This window comes from Hipposideros armiger, unplaced genomic scaffold (genome assembly GCF_001890085.2).
Source record: "Hipposideros armiger isolate ML-2016 unplaced genomic scaffold, ASM189008v1 scaffold_193, whole genome shotgun sequence".
Classification (NCBI taxonomy): domain Eukaryota; kingdom Metazoa; phylum Chordata; class Mammalia; order Chiroptera; family Hipposideridae; genus Hipposideros; species Hipposideros armiger.
The window spans coordinates 583,946-596,952 of NW_017731543.1; the positions used below are offsets into that span (position 1 = coordinate 583,946).

The 13,007-nt window shown below is 46.4% G+C and overlaps 1 protein-coding gene across 4 annotated transcripts in view; it reads right to left on the bottom strand.

Moving 5' to 3' along the window:
- Nucleotides 1–974: 974 nt before the first annotated feature.
- The window catches only part of ICE1 (interactor of little elongation complex ELL subunit 1), a 51,243-nt gene continuing 39,210 nt past the window's right edge, over nucleotides 975–13,007 (bottom strand). For 3 of the 4 annotated variants that reach the window (XM_019653050.1, XM_019653048.1, XM_019653051.1), the window contains 5 exons: nucleotides 11,942–12,102; nucleotides 9,144–9,334; nucleotides 7,058–7,164; nucleotides 3,066–3,164; nucleotides 975–1,962 (listed from right to left, as the gene is read on the bottom strand). In XM_019653050.1, coding sequence (XP_019508595.1) covers nucleotides 1,781–1,962; nucleotides 3,066–3,164; nucleotides 7,058–7,164; nucleotides 9,144–9,334; nucleotides 11,942–12,102 — 740 coding nt within the window. In that variant the 3' untranslated portion in view covers nucleotides 975–1,780. The remainder of the gene's footprint in view (nucleotides 1,963–3,065; nucleotides 3,165–7,057; nucleotides 7,165–9,143; nucleotides 9,335–11,941; nucleotides 12,103–13,007) is intronic. The other variant, XM_019653049.1, reaches the window with a different exon arrangement.

A 13,007-nucleotide genomic window follows, 5' to 3' on the forward strand; every position in this document is an offset into this window, starting at 1 on the left:
CTTTGCATCGCTACGTCCACTGTTACACAGGAAGTGCCAAGGTCACCACGGCCACAGGGGACAAACCCCATCACCACCTGGCTGCCTCACCTGGCCCCGTGCTCCAAGCGCAGCTGGCCACCTGCCTGCCTTCTGGGCGCCGGCAAGGAGACCACCCACCACCTCCTGCCCTCCCCGGCGTGTCCTGCTCCGCCCAAGGTAGCATTTATGGTCAGCACTGCCACCACCATCCTCTCTCCTCTACCTCCCGACAGGTCTCAGCCACAGAACAGCCAGTGACTGTATCTCATGTGACACCTCTGCTCAAGTCTCCCAGGTCCCAGGGACTCAGCTACCGGTGCAAGCGGGCCAAGGGCACCTCCCCATCCAGGCTGTGACACTCATCAGGCTCCTCCTTGCAAGGCTGGCTCCCTCCTCTCAGGTCCTGGTTCAAGTGTGACCCACGGGAGTCCCCCTTGACCAACACCGAGAAGGGACCGGGCGTCCCCTGCTCTTCTCCTACGAGCTCCAGGCTCTCACTGAACTCACCCACACTTCCGACCGCTGAGTCACGGGCGGCTGCTCAGGGCTTTTCTCTATTGACGTCACAGGGCCTTTGGGAACTCGCTCCTCGCGGCCTGCTCAGTAAACACTGGTGGGAAAACGAGCACCCCAACCAGGAACTTGCGGGGGCTCCGCAGAGCTGTCCGGAACCCTCACTTGTTACAATTATTAAGGGACGTGAGTAGACTAGTGGTCAAACGTTATTTGCAAAGGGCGAAACTAACTGAACAAACACATCTGACGGGGAGGGCCCCCCGTCTCTACGCCACTGAGAGCCTGGCGGAGCGCAGGGCCGGTGGGACACTGGCCACGCCACGTTTCGGCCCAGCAGCGGAGTCTCCTGGGGCGGCCGCCGCCTTCTGTCTGTGGCTGGAGAGCTTTCTCCATCTTTGGTTAGACTCTTTACGGATCAGAACAATCATGTACATGGCTTACTTTTATTTTTTATTATAAAAAACACATACAAGAGTTTTAAGAAATGATGAATATAAGACAAATCAGAACCACGGTGAGTTATGAAACCCATTTTCTCTGTACAAATACTAAAATTCCGAAGTGGAATATGACTGAATGTGAAACACATTGTAGCACTGTCCGTATGTACACGGCCCAGGGCTCGGCCACTGGCTCGGTCTGTCCGCATGTGCCACTCACGCCAGGGCCGCCCGCGCTGCTCAGCCGCTCTCCCCTCCTGACACAGCGCTGAATGGCGCGGGGAAACCGCACCAGCATGAGTTTCTGAGGCTGTCCCGCTGTGCTCTGCCCCAGCTGCGCGTGCTCCCTTGGCCACCTCCACAGCCCGTTTCTGGCTAAGGTGGCGGGAGGGTCATCTAATTCTCTTTTAGCTAACTGAGTTTTTCCTATTCATTCCTTTGAGCGCAAAGCCCAGAATTAGCTCAGGAACCAAATCAATGCTTTTATATTAAATTCATTATAAAATGCCACTCATTTTAAAAAGCTAAAAGGACACTTTCTGCAGCAAAAAAGGGCTAAGTTCAAGTGTCTGTTGTCTGACCGAGACACAGTAACACACCACAGGTCAGGGCCCCGCGACACCGGCTGTGACATGCGTGTGGTTTAGAGCCGGCCGCGCCACTGCTTACGCCTCCGGCCTCCTGCCAGCGGGAAGAGCCCCGTGGCACGCTCTCTCGGAACCTGTTTGCATTCTGACAGCTGATTAATCTGTTTGTACTCAGGACATGTGAAGGCACTTCTGCGACGCCGTGCAGGCTGCGGTTTAGCCGAGCCCGTCCCCGCACAAGGCGCTGACTTCCTCCAGGGAGCTGACCACTGCACACGGGACACTGTGAGAGGCCTGTTTGCTCCACGCTTCCAGGATCTGGGATATTTCCGCTGGATTGCTGGGACTCAAGTCACAAAGAGCGTACACGGCTGCCAGCTGTATGCCCCACGGTATGTCTGAAAAGCATGTTCACATGGGTCATTATGCAAGACAATGTTATACAAAATTTCAATGGTGCAATCTACCTAATGCTCTTCAAATACAGAACACTCTCTGCCAGCAATGAAAATTAAATATAAAGGACCCACAATGAAAAACTTAAGACCTGTCTGTAAGTGGGGAAGAGAATGCAAACAGCATCAGGGCTCTCTGCAGGTCCCCAGGGCTGGCCTGTCCACCAAGGGCCGCCTGGGGATTAGCAGGGGGTGCCCAGCCGTGAAGCCCCTGCCTCCACGACCGATGCCAGCTGAGCCTTCCTAAGCAGCTCTGGGAGGATCACACGCCCATATTTAAGTTTTAATAAAATGTGGATTCCCCAAGCATTCGCCAAATAAATGACTCCTTTAAATATCCACTGGAAGTGTTTACAAATGGACTTTGAAAATGAAAACATAATGAAACGAAACAGTGACGAGCTGCCCTCATATCCTACTTCCGCACACGAGGTTACAGTACATGGCGGTAGATCAGAGCACATGACTAGTTACAGCTAGTTACAGACCACGGGGCATTCCACTTCTCATGCAGCAAAGGTTATGGAAGAGTTATTCCATTAAAACTCAATTTAGTTCACTAAAATAATTTAGTTAAAAAACTTAGGTGTGATTAACATTTATTATGTATTTTAGATTACTGTTAGTGATTTGATAGCCAACAAGACAAACAGCTACCACTTAAAATAAACATCACAACACCCACACATTCAAATGTCAATGCTGAACATGGAGCTAGCACTGCATCTTTAAATTCCCTCCCTGACTCTACCAGGCAATTAGAGAGGCAGAGTGAGGCTCACAGCAGGACTAAAAAAGGAAAATAAAAATGCCTAGCAGTAAGAGAAACCCAGTGATTCAGAAAACAATTTGAATACGCAAGAAGGTGCGGCCAGGGTGAGGCACTGGGCTCTGGGCCCAACGTCGCCGCCGCAATAGGGCCGGCCTGCAGCGTACACCCCTCCCTCGCCCCGCTATGGGCAGTGAGAGGCAGAGTGCGGCACCCACTGCGGACTCAGGCGGGTTTAGTAAGAGGAATGCATGTGATTCACAAACAGAAGCGTTACCTTCATCCCGGGCGTGCTGTATGAACATACCAATGACAGAACTAATGTTTTTCACAGCAGATGGAAAGCCTTCCTTCAAACCCAATTGGCCTAAACGACCTAGGGAAAAAAATAAACCAAAATATAAACAATCTTTGGTTAAATGTTTAACTTTTCATAAGAATTTGAAATTTCTTTTATTTCGTAAAACATTATGTACATTAAGCTTACTGATCCTGAACTTTAGTTAAAATGGGTGCCTGTTCTTTGGTGAAAACAGGCTAGTGAAGCACCAGGGCTCAGAAATGCACCACCTGCCTTATGGGGTGGACCAAAATGCCTAGTCGTCTCCTCATCCTCACTCGTACAGATGCTCTGCTTCCCAGCCAAGTTATAACACAAATGGAATGGACAGGGGTGAATGGTTTTGGCAGGCTCAATGTGAAATAGCCAACTCCTACTGGGTTAGACGGACTCGAAGACTGCGGTTCCATCAAACACACACGTTGTGGCTGTAACGTGGTGTGTGAGACAATGCTGTCACAGCACGGAGTGCGGTCCTCAGGCCCCCTGGAGTCCTCGAGGTCAAAACTGTTTTCAGGACAACCTAGGGTTCTGAGCCTCCCGACCCAGAGCTCAGACGTGGACTGACAGGGAAAAGCGATGGCTGATCAAGGACCCTCGCGAGGCCTCTCATCGCCAGGAGCCTCGGTCAGAGCAGCCCGCCTCCCTGAAGGACGTCACAGGGGATCTCAGGAAGTGCAGTCCCCTCCCCACAGGACTTTGAAGGGTGGCAAGTGCATGGGAAGCTTGCCCACTGCACACCTGGCATGCTGCTCGTGTCCGGGAAGGCACTGCACACATCTCAGAGGGGCGGGGAACCCGCTACGTCCTCCACAAAACAACCACTTTCCATTGAAAGAATGAGAAACTGTGGCTATTTAGACCGAAGCAGACATTTTCTCAAAAATGAATAAAGCGAGCCTGTCACTGCAAGGAAATCTGTCATTGTTGGCAACGATAAAATTTGAGGCTTTAAGCAAAATCAGAATTTTAGAAAAACTTCCATCAGCCACCCTGAGCTTGACAGCTTCAAATACTTGAGACTTCTCTGATGACGTCAGTGATGATACTAATTAATGTGTTTTCTTGATATTGCTGACACTTGAAAGAGCTATGTGAACCAGTATCTCCAGGTGAGTGATGCACGTTACAAAATCACAAAGGGTTATAAAGTCCCTTCTACGTACAAGTGGCGCAGAGCAGCGGGTTTTAGCGTAACGCAGAAGGAAGCGCACGGTAACGAGCCAGGTTTCACCGTGCAGCCAGCCTCTAAGAAGGAAGAATGTCCACAGCTACTGGAAAGACGACAAAAATACGCCTCCTTTTATCTATTCCATCTCTGTGTGAGGCTGGTTTGCTTCACGTATTTCAACCAAAACAACAGGTTACAAGAGACTGAATACAGAGCAGAGGAAAAGTCAGCTGTTCTCACTGACCCAGACAGGAAGGGGTTTGCAACAGACAGTGCCATTCTTGTTACTGTTACTTTTTATTTGTTTTGGAAATATAATTGTTTTTCATTAAAATTACTATTTATGTTGACATGAGTATTCCTGTTGGTTTTAAATGAGTAATTAAATATTTAAAAAATTTCTCAGCTTTAGTTTCTACTTCAATAATAATGGAAAGCTAGAACCTGGAGTGACTGAAGCTCCCCTGGGTTCTCACTAGGGGGACGGAACTCAGCTGCAGGCTGGAGCCCCAGGGCTGGCGCCTCCATGCAGCCCTCTCAGCTGGGTCTTTCCTTCAACCCACTGGGCCCGTGCGCCGCCTGGCTTCAAAGCGGGGCCCTGCGCTCCCTGGCCAGGCCCGTCCTCTCACAGGAGGACTCGGGGGACACAGCTGTGGTTCGTCGATCCTGTCCTGTGCCCACATTCTCAACACGCCCGTGGGGCACCAACAATTGACAAAGATGACGCAAAAATTTCCTAAACAGCTGGGAAGAAAAGTCCCCCCCCACAGAAGTCATGTAAGTGAGCCCAGGGTGGCTCAGCCACATTAAAGCGTGATGTCACTCGCCACGTCAGAGATAACAGCACATGCTCCACGCACGCTCGGGGAGCGTTAGCAGGGCTGAGGGCAGCAGGGAAGGCGGCCCAGCCTAGAGCGCGGGACTCACCAAGTCCCAGTCCCTGGGGTTTTCATTCCCGATTTAGAAACAGGTGTGCTAAGGAAGCGGAGAGCTGAGACAATGCCCTTGAAAAGCTCCAAGGCCAGGAAAGAGCACGGACAGAAATCCCCACTCAGGTTTCTCCCTGCAACGCGACACTGGTTTTCAGAGCGACTGTGAACACATTCTTCTTAATTCACGTATGGGTTGCTTGCTCTTGTGTAGTTTTGTGTGAAGTCTGAGAATCTGTATTTTTACAAAAGCTTCTCAGGCGATTTGGACAGTCCGCCAACTCTGACAGTGTCACGGGCTGGCTGAAGGATGAGGCCACTTTTTGAAGTGTGACTTCAAAAAGAACCACTTTCGTCTGTAAATTCCAGAAACTTCAGCTATGCATTTATAGGCTTAGCATCGCTCCTAATGTCTTATATTCTCAAAAAGGTTTTGCAATTTAAAATGAATAGGTTCAATGTATAAAACCACTCTTTCCCGAATCCCTCCGAGACTGTGCTACCCAAACCAGGCTTTCCAGACACACAGGTGCCACATCACTGTCTCTGCTGAACACTCCCGCGCGGGCTCTCCTGTGTCCGCACTGCTTCCTGTTCGGGGCTGACACTGACCTTCAGGGCATCCTGAGCTGAGAAGTTCAGCACAGGGTGGCCCCAGGCAGCACCCAAGAGCACTTTGTTCAGCTCCATTTACACGCCTTTATCTATCTGTGCATCAATCTCTCCTAATCCCCACAGTCTTCACACTGCCTGGTTTGGTACTTTTGGTTCTTTATGGTGAAATGAGATGTCAACCTTGAACCCAGGTGGTAATCTGGAACCGTTTTACATGTCTATGTGTCGCAATGTGCTTATGTTTGCACGTGAAGTGTGCACAGAGCAGGAACATATGTTTACTGACATAGTAACAAAATTAACCAAGGATAGTACATTTCCTACAGTGATCGATTTACACGGCTGACTTATACATAAAACTTCAATATTCCTGAACTTTATTTCAAATGGTATTATCTCGGAGCTCTATGTAAACTTCAAAGACACTAGAAGGCCATGATAACTATCTTCGAGGACCTAAAGGGCCTTCAGGCAGAAAGGAGAGGAAGCTGGTGCTGGGTGCCCTGGGGCAGGGAGCCAGTGCAGCTGCGAGGGAAGCCCGCTCCACACTGAGAGCCTGTGACCCACAGGCCCCGCGGCTGAGCTCCGCAGGGCCGGGCAGGTGGGCATGGAGAAGCAGGCAGGGCAAAGCAGAAGGGTCTGCAGGTCCGAGGGAGGCAGCACCAAGGCCACCGAGGACCTTCTTAGACCAAAAATAATCTATGTCTCATTTAAAGTGTTTCTAAACAATGATTTTAATTTCTGTATATTCAGCTTAGAGGAAAACAAAACTAGTTTCCAATGATAGAAGTACATAAAATGATCCTTACTGGGTAAGTATGAGAAAAATAGTGGTGTGATGAAGAGTGGGCAGGTAGCCTCATTTTAGGGAATGAAAAAGACTACGGTATAATTTATAGCAATTTGTGTGTCCTGGTGTGTCTATGTGTGCACCTCTGTGTATACTATATTAGCATCTGGGTAGCAAGACTTCACTTATAAGTCAAGTGTACTAACATTAAACATCTTAGTCTCTGACAAAAATGAATAAAATCATTCACTTATAACACAAGAGTATGTGTTAGGAGAATGAATCACGTGCAAAGCATCTACTGAAGGCTGTCAAGTCGGTCATTAGGTGAAGTTCCGGTCTACAGAAGCGATCGCACACTTCCTTGCTCCCCACCAAGGAACCATCAGCAACAAGAAAGCATTCAGTGAGGGCGATGACTCACCAATGAGCCTCAGTACTGACGCTACAATAACGTCAGGAGTGTAGGCGATGTTCGCGTGTCCTTTTCGGTATTTTATCCACTTGTCCATCACCGGCCACAGCTCCTTACTGGAATGACAACACACAGACACGCATATGAAAACGGCACGCTCATCATCACTCAAATGTTAAGGACTGACCTTAAACATGGCCTGTGAGAGAGAATTAGTGAAGGCGTGGGACTTCTGAAGACATCACTTTTTAGGTTAAAATGAGAAGACGCTGGAAGCCTGCGCATTCCCCACCTAGTCAGGGCATCTGTGCCCAGACTGGCTCAAAGGAGGCCGCAGACCCCGTGCTTGCATCTTGCCTCTCTCTTTCAACCCTTTCTACAAGATTCTGTGTAGAGCAGCTGAACGCTGTCCCCAACTCACAGAGCCGGAAGTGGAGGGATCTGGGTTTTCACTCAGGCCTTCCAGGCGTTACTGCCAGGCCCGTCCTGGGGACAAGCACGGACAAACAGGACCAGCAGAAAGAACCAAACTACACTTCAGAGCAGCGGTTCTCAACCTTCCTAATGCCGTGACCCCTTAATACAGTTCCTCATGTTGTGGTGACCCCCAACCATAACATTATTTTCGTTGCTACTCTATAACTGTCATTTTGCCACTGTTATGAATCGTCATGTAAATATCTTTTTGTTTTCCGATGGTCTTAGGCGACCCCTGAGAAAGGGTGGTTCGACCCCCAAAGGGGTCGCGACCCACAGGTTGAGAACCGCTGCTTTAGATGGATGAAAGAAACTCTCTGCTCAGTGACAACAGTGCCATTTCCTCTCTGCTTTCTCTTCTTTCAAAAATGTGTTTCGTTCTTATATAGTATTTACATTAGAAAAGTTAAATGCAGACGAACAACAGAAAAATGGAAATTAAAAGCACCCCAAGTAACGTCCTCAGATAACGCCTCTCTTCTCATTCGGGGCTTCCTGTCCACACGCTGCGACGTGTGCATGTTTACAAAAACACAGTGGGCGTGACCGGTGCTCCGGAAGCAGCGTCTGGCGTTGCTCAGACACGTCCTGATCGTCACACTGCCCTCATCGCCAGTGGAGTACCCTGACAAAACACCTTTGACTGGCACCGTCCCAGGCGGTCTCCTCCGTCACTGGGGACAGAGGGCCCTGCTCCCATGATGAGGCAGGAAGAGGAGGCCCACAGTAGGCACGCACACGTCATTACACAGATGACACTGGACAGACTTGTCACTTTCTTAGTAACAGACTATGAAATACTTCCATGTCAATACATGAAACTCCTTAATTTAAGGCTATTTGAATATGGCCATATCTCATTATATAAATGTACCTTAATTCAGTTCTTACTGTTGCCATTTAGATGTAAAATCTTTCCCTGGTGTTGAGGGGAAAAAATGAGTGGAGAACAAATTTCCATAGAATACAGTCCTCAAGTATCTCAAGAATAGGGTCGGATCCTTGGGAGAATCCCTTCCACTACCATAAACTCCTTCAAAACACCTTTCTCAGGCAGGGACCCAAGACAATTAAGATCCACAGATGGGAAATTTAACTATATTTTCCATTCTCCCAAAGATGGGCCACAGCTAGTTCCAGGATTCTTGATGCACAGAGGAAAGTTAACTCATCACTTAGTTCTCTTCCTCAAACCCCAGGTGGGAAGAGCTGCTAGCCTAGAATTCTGAGGATTTCTGCTCATGTGGGTTTTGCCAGAGCATCTGTATGTGAAGATCATGGTCGTCTACACAGACTGCTGAGCGTCTCCTGTACATGGGCACTGTCCCACGTGCTGGGATACGCCAGGGAACCAGAGTCACTCCTTCCTGAGTCATCTCTCCTTGAGACAGTCAGCAGGAACCGACTACCAAGTAGTGACAGGTCCCACAAAACAGTAAAACAAGGAGATGTGATAGTGATACTAGAAGGGTAGTTTTATTAACTCTTATCCCAATCAAAATGTCACTTGTAAATGTTCCCGCTGCATTACTCGTAAACGGCACAAATGATTCAGACCACAACTGAACAGACGACTTTCCAACAGCTCCACTGCACTTTCTGTTACACAGCCCTGTACCTTATGATGTTATCATGCGTCCAAACCCACTTCTGATGGCAGCAGAGCAGCTCAATGGCAAAGATGTACTCCCAGGCGCTATCACTGAGGTCCTCGCCGAACCGCTCACTCGGCTGGAATTCCGTTTTTGGACACAACTGGATGGTCAAAAGCAGCTTGGAAACCATGAAGCCGACGTCCGCAGGAGCATTCTAGCAAATGAAAGAATTAAATAAACAAATAAGATTTAGAGTTCCATGTATAACACACCTTATGTTAGTAAGCGCAAAGAGAATGCCAAGCATCAGGCGGATCATCATTTAACTTAAAAAGGCACCTTCTGAACGCCTTATTTTGAATAAGGCACAGTTTCTCAGCTATGGCCCATGTCCTGACACGATGACAGAAGGGTGGCTGAGAGGCAGACACAAAACCCAGGTGGGACGCAGCATCCCCTCAGCAGAAGAGACTAGCTACACTCCAGACTCGGATGCAAATTTTCACTAACTCGAATTGGAGAAGTTATAAAGCTGTTATAATAAAAACCTTAAACTTTAAAAACATACTCTAAATTCTGTCATCTTTCTGACCCTACATACCAAGTCTGGTGTTTTTCTAGAAATTCATAAACTTGAATCAGACAGCGCTAGTCTTTTGCCTGGGTTCTTTCACGCTCGTGTGTGTTTTTGCTCTTCATCCACATCATCTTACGGGCGGGCCGTCTGAGTGCTCCTTTCTATTGCTGGGTACCTCATCACACCGATACCCCAGTTTGGTCATCCATTCACCTCGCGTTGGGCATCTAGGTTGCTTCCAGCGTGAAGCTAGTTAATAACACTGCTATGAACGTTCATGTACACGTTCTGTGTGGACACAAAGGTGACTTCTCTCAGGTACATACCTACAGTGGAGTTATAAGTTTTTTCTTTCTTGTGTTGTTTTTTATTGGTTTCTGTTATTAAAAATGAACAGGGAGTTCTCAATCTTTTCCAATACCTGAAAAAAGATGGAATCACCAGATGCTTTCAAGATGAGACAGAATTCAGGTGGAACCTGTATGTGTTTTTTTGTATATCTCTAGTCATCTTTTCAGCCTCTTCTATGATAACCGAAAACAACTGCTCTATTCAAGTGTTCTACCCCTAAAAGCAATTTTGGTAAGTTTTACTTTACTAAAACATCTTCTAGGTTGCAGAATCTGTTGCTAGATTTTCAGGCCACAGTCTTCTCAGTCGTTGTCCTGGATCTGTAGCTGCGTCTTCTTTCTTAGCTGAAATCTTGGATATTTTTGCTCTTCTCTTTTTTCAATAATCTGAGCTTGGGTTATCGGTTTTGTCCATATTTTTAAAGCAATGATTTTTTCCCCATGTTTGTTCTACTTGATTACTAATACTTTTTAAAGTATATTCATTTTTCCTAGATTCCATCTCAGATTTTTAATTTTAAAGATAATTATTAGCCAACTTTATCATTAATTTAATAATAAAGATGTTTAGTTAAACTATTTTAATGAGTATAGGTTTTCCAAAAACTAGAGATCTTTGGTATGAAAGGTTTTCCTTTTCAATGACGTGTTAAAGATTGTGACTTTACTTTTATTTAAGTTTATATTTATTCCCAGGTTGTCCAGGACTGTGTATCTGAATTTCTAAGTAATTTTTATAGAATTTTTATGGAATCTTTGAATTACTTATGTCTAATTTTATTGCATTATTACCAAAGAATTTTGAGTGTAGAATCTTTACTTTTTTAAAATTAAGCTTTTCATGCCGCCAAACTCATGACTGGTTTTTATAAATGTACCACAGACATAAGAAAAAAATACCCATTCTTCATTCAAGTTTTCCTTTTATATTACTGAATTCCACTACTTCTGTACTGATTTCTGTCTATCAGATTTGTTGAACTCTGTAAGGGAATTTGGAAGTCTTGTACCATAATGGAATTTCCCCTCCAAAGGATCCCTCATTTTTTAAAGCTTTGACTTTGTATGTTTATTTGGTATGGCACAGGGTAATTACATTTATGAAAATTCTATGTTCTTCACAGATACTGTCTCTACTATCAAATGTTCACATCTGGTTTCCTCCTGAACTGGCTGAAGGAGAGGCACCTGTGCCCAGTGGAGGACCACACAGGGGCCAGGCAGCCCCTGAGCCACCTGAGGGAGGGGGAAGGGGAGGAAATGGGGGCTCTTCTGACAGCAGCACACACAAACACACTCTGGTTTGTCCAGACGTGTTGTTGAAGAGATGATTACAAAGTTGCTTTTCAATATTTTCCTAACTTTTGTCCAAAAACCCTTTCCTTTACTGTTTGTAAGAAAATAAGTCTAATAACATTAACATCAAAAAATACTAAAACACTAATCTAGATACTATTATTAGCGCATCAGTTACTAAAGAAAACAATATGTAAAACGTGAAAAAATACTTAGAACAAACACAAATTCCGTCAACTAGAAAGAAAAGTACAGAAAGCGAGATTCAGGAAAACCGTAACAGGAAGGAGCTGAGTACCCATTTTCCCACCTCTCTGAGCACCTGTAGAAGCAGATGGTTTGCATCTCTCCTCGGAGCACTGACACATACCTGAATATGTATGGGTTTCATCAGTCGCACATCAGTGCACAGAATAAACCGTGTTAAATTCACAGAGTACACAGGTCTTCCCAAAGGGCCTCATGCATACTCAATGAATGAAACGCAAAAGTTTAGACTAAGATGATATTTTAAAGAATCTCATGCAAAGAACATCATTTGCAAAGCGCCTATCACGGACACAGGAGCAAACCCTACTGTCTCTCCAGCAGCCCTCACCTTCTCCCAGCTGAGGAAAGCCCGCAGGCAGCTCAGCACCTCGCCCCGAGCGCGCTGCCTGGCAACTAGCTGCATCGCCTTACTGATCACCGACTGCGAGACAAACACGTCGTGCCACATGTTTGCAATGAACAAAGTCAGCTTTTCCGACTCTGGGAAATCTGTAAGAAAGAAAATAAGATAATGAGCCTTTATGTCTGATCGAGAGAATGAATTACATGCTAAGAACTCATTTTAATAATTCCACGTGGCCTTGTAAAGCCTCCTCCAGCTGAAGCGTTGCAGGTATTTCAAAGTCTTCTCTCTTCCCCGCCTCTCCCCTTTGGTGAACATTCTCTAATTAAAAATGAAACGTAACACATGGATATACACCACTGTATGAAAAGAGCAATCAACTCTAAAACATGGGGATGAGGCAACTGTCCTCTCTCCAGCCCGCCCCAACCCCAAAGCGCTCCCACTGGGCTCCTGCCACTTCAGGCCACTTTTCCTGCATTTACAAGAGAACTTGCTTGTAGAGCACATGCGGCTTTGGGTTGAAGATACAGGTTTTATACATTACGGATGATAATCCTTCAGTTGTAACTACCTGCTCCTACACTGCTGTCTTTTGTCTGTTCAATCAACTTAACAGACGCGTACGAAGTATGATAAAGAAACATGGTGAATGTTTAAATAAAAAATTTATTATAGCAAAAGACACGTTGCCATTAATCCCCCTCAAAATACTCCCCCTCCCTCACTTTGAATACACTTATCCCATTGTTCCTGCCACTTTCTGAAGCAGTTCTGGAAGTCCACTTTCATGAGTGTCTTTAGTTGACCTGTCATGACTGCCTCGATGTCCGGAATCATTTTGACTTTGGGGAAGAGCCAGAAGTCACATGGTGCCAGATCCGGTGAATAAGATGAAGACACACTGTAATGATTTTATTTGACAGAAATTGCCATATGCCAGAAGCGATGTGTGACACGGAGCGTTGTCATGATGGAGGATGATTTACAGCACACTTTAAAACATACCTCCTCTCAACCGTAGCTCACACCCGAGTGACTGCACTGAACA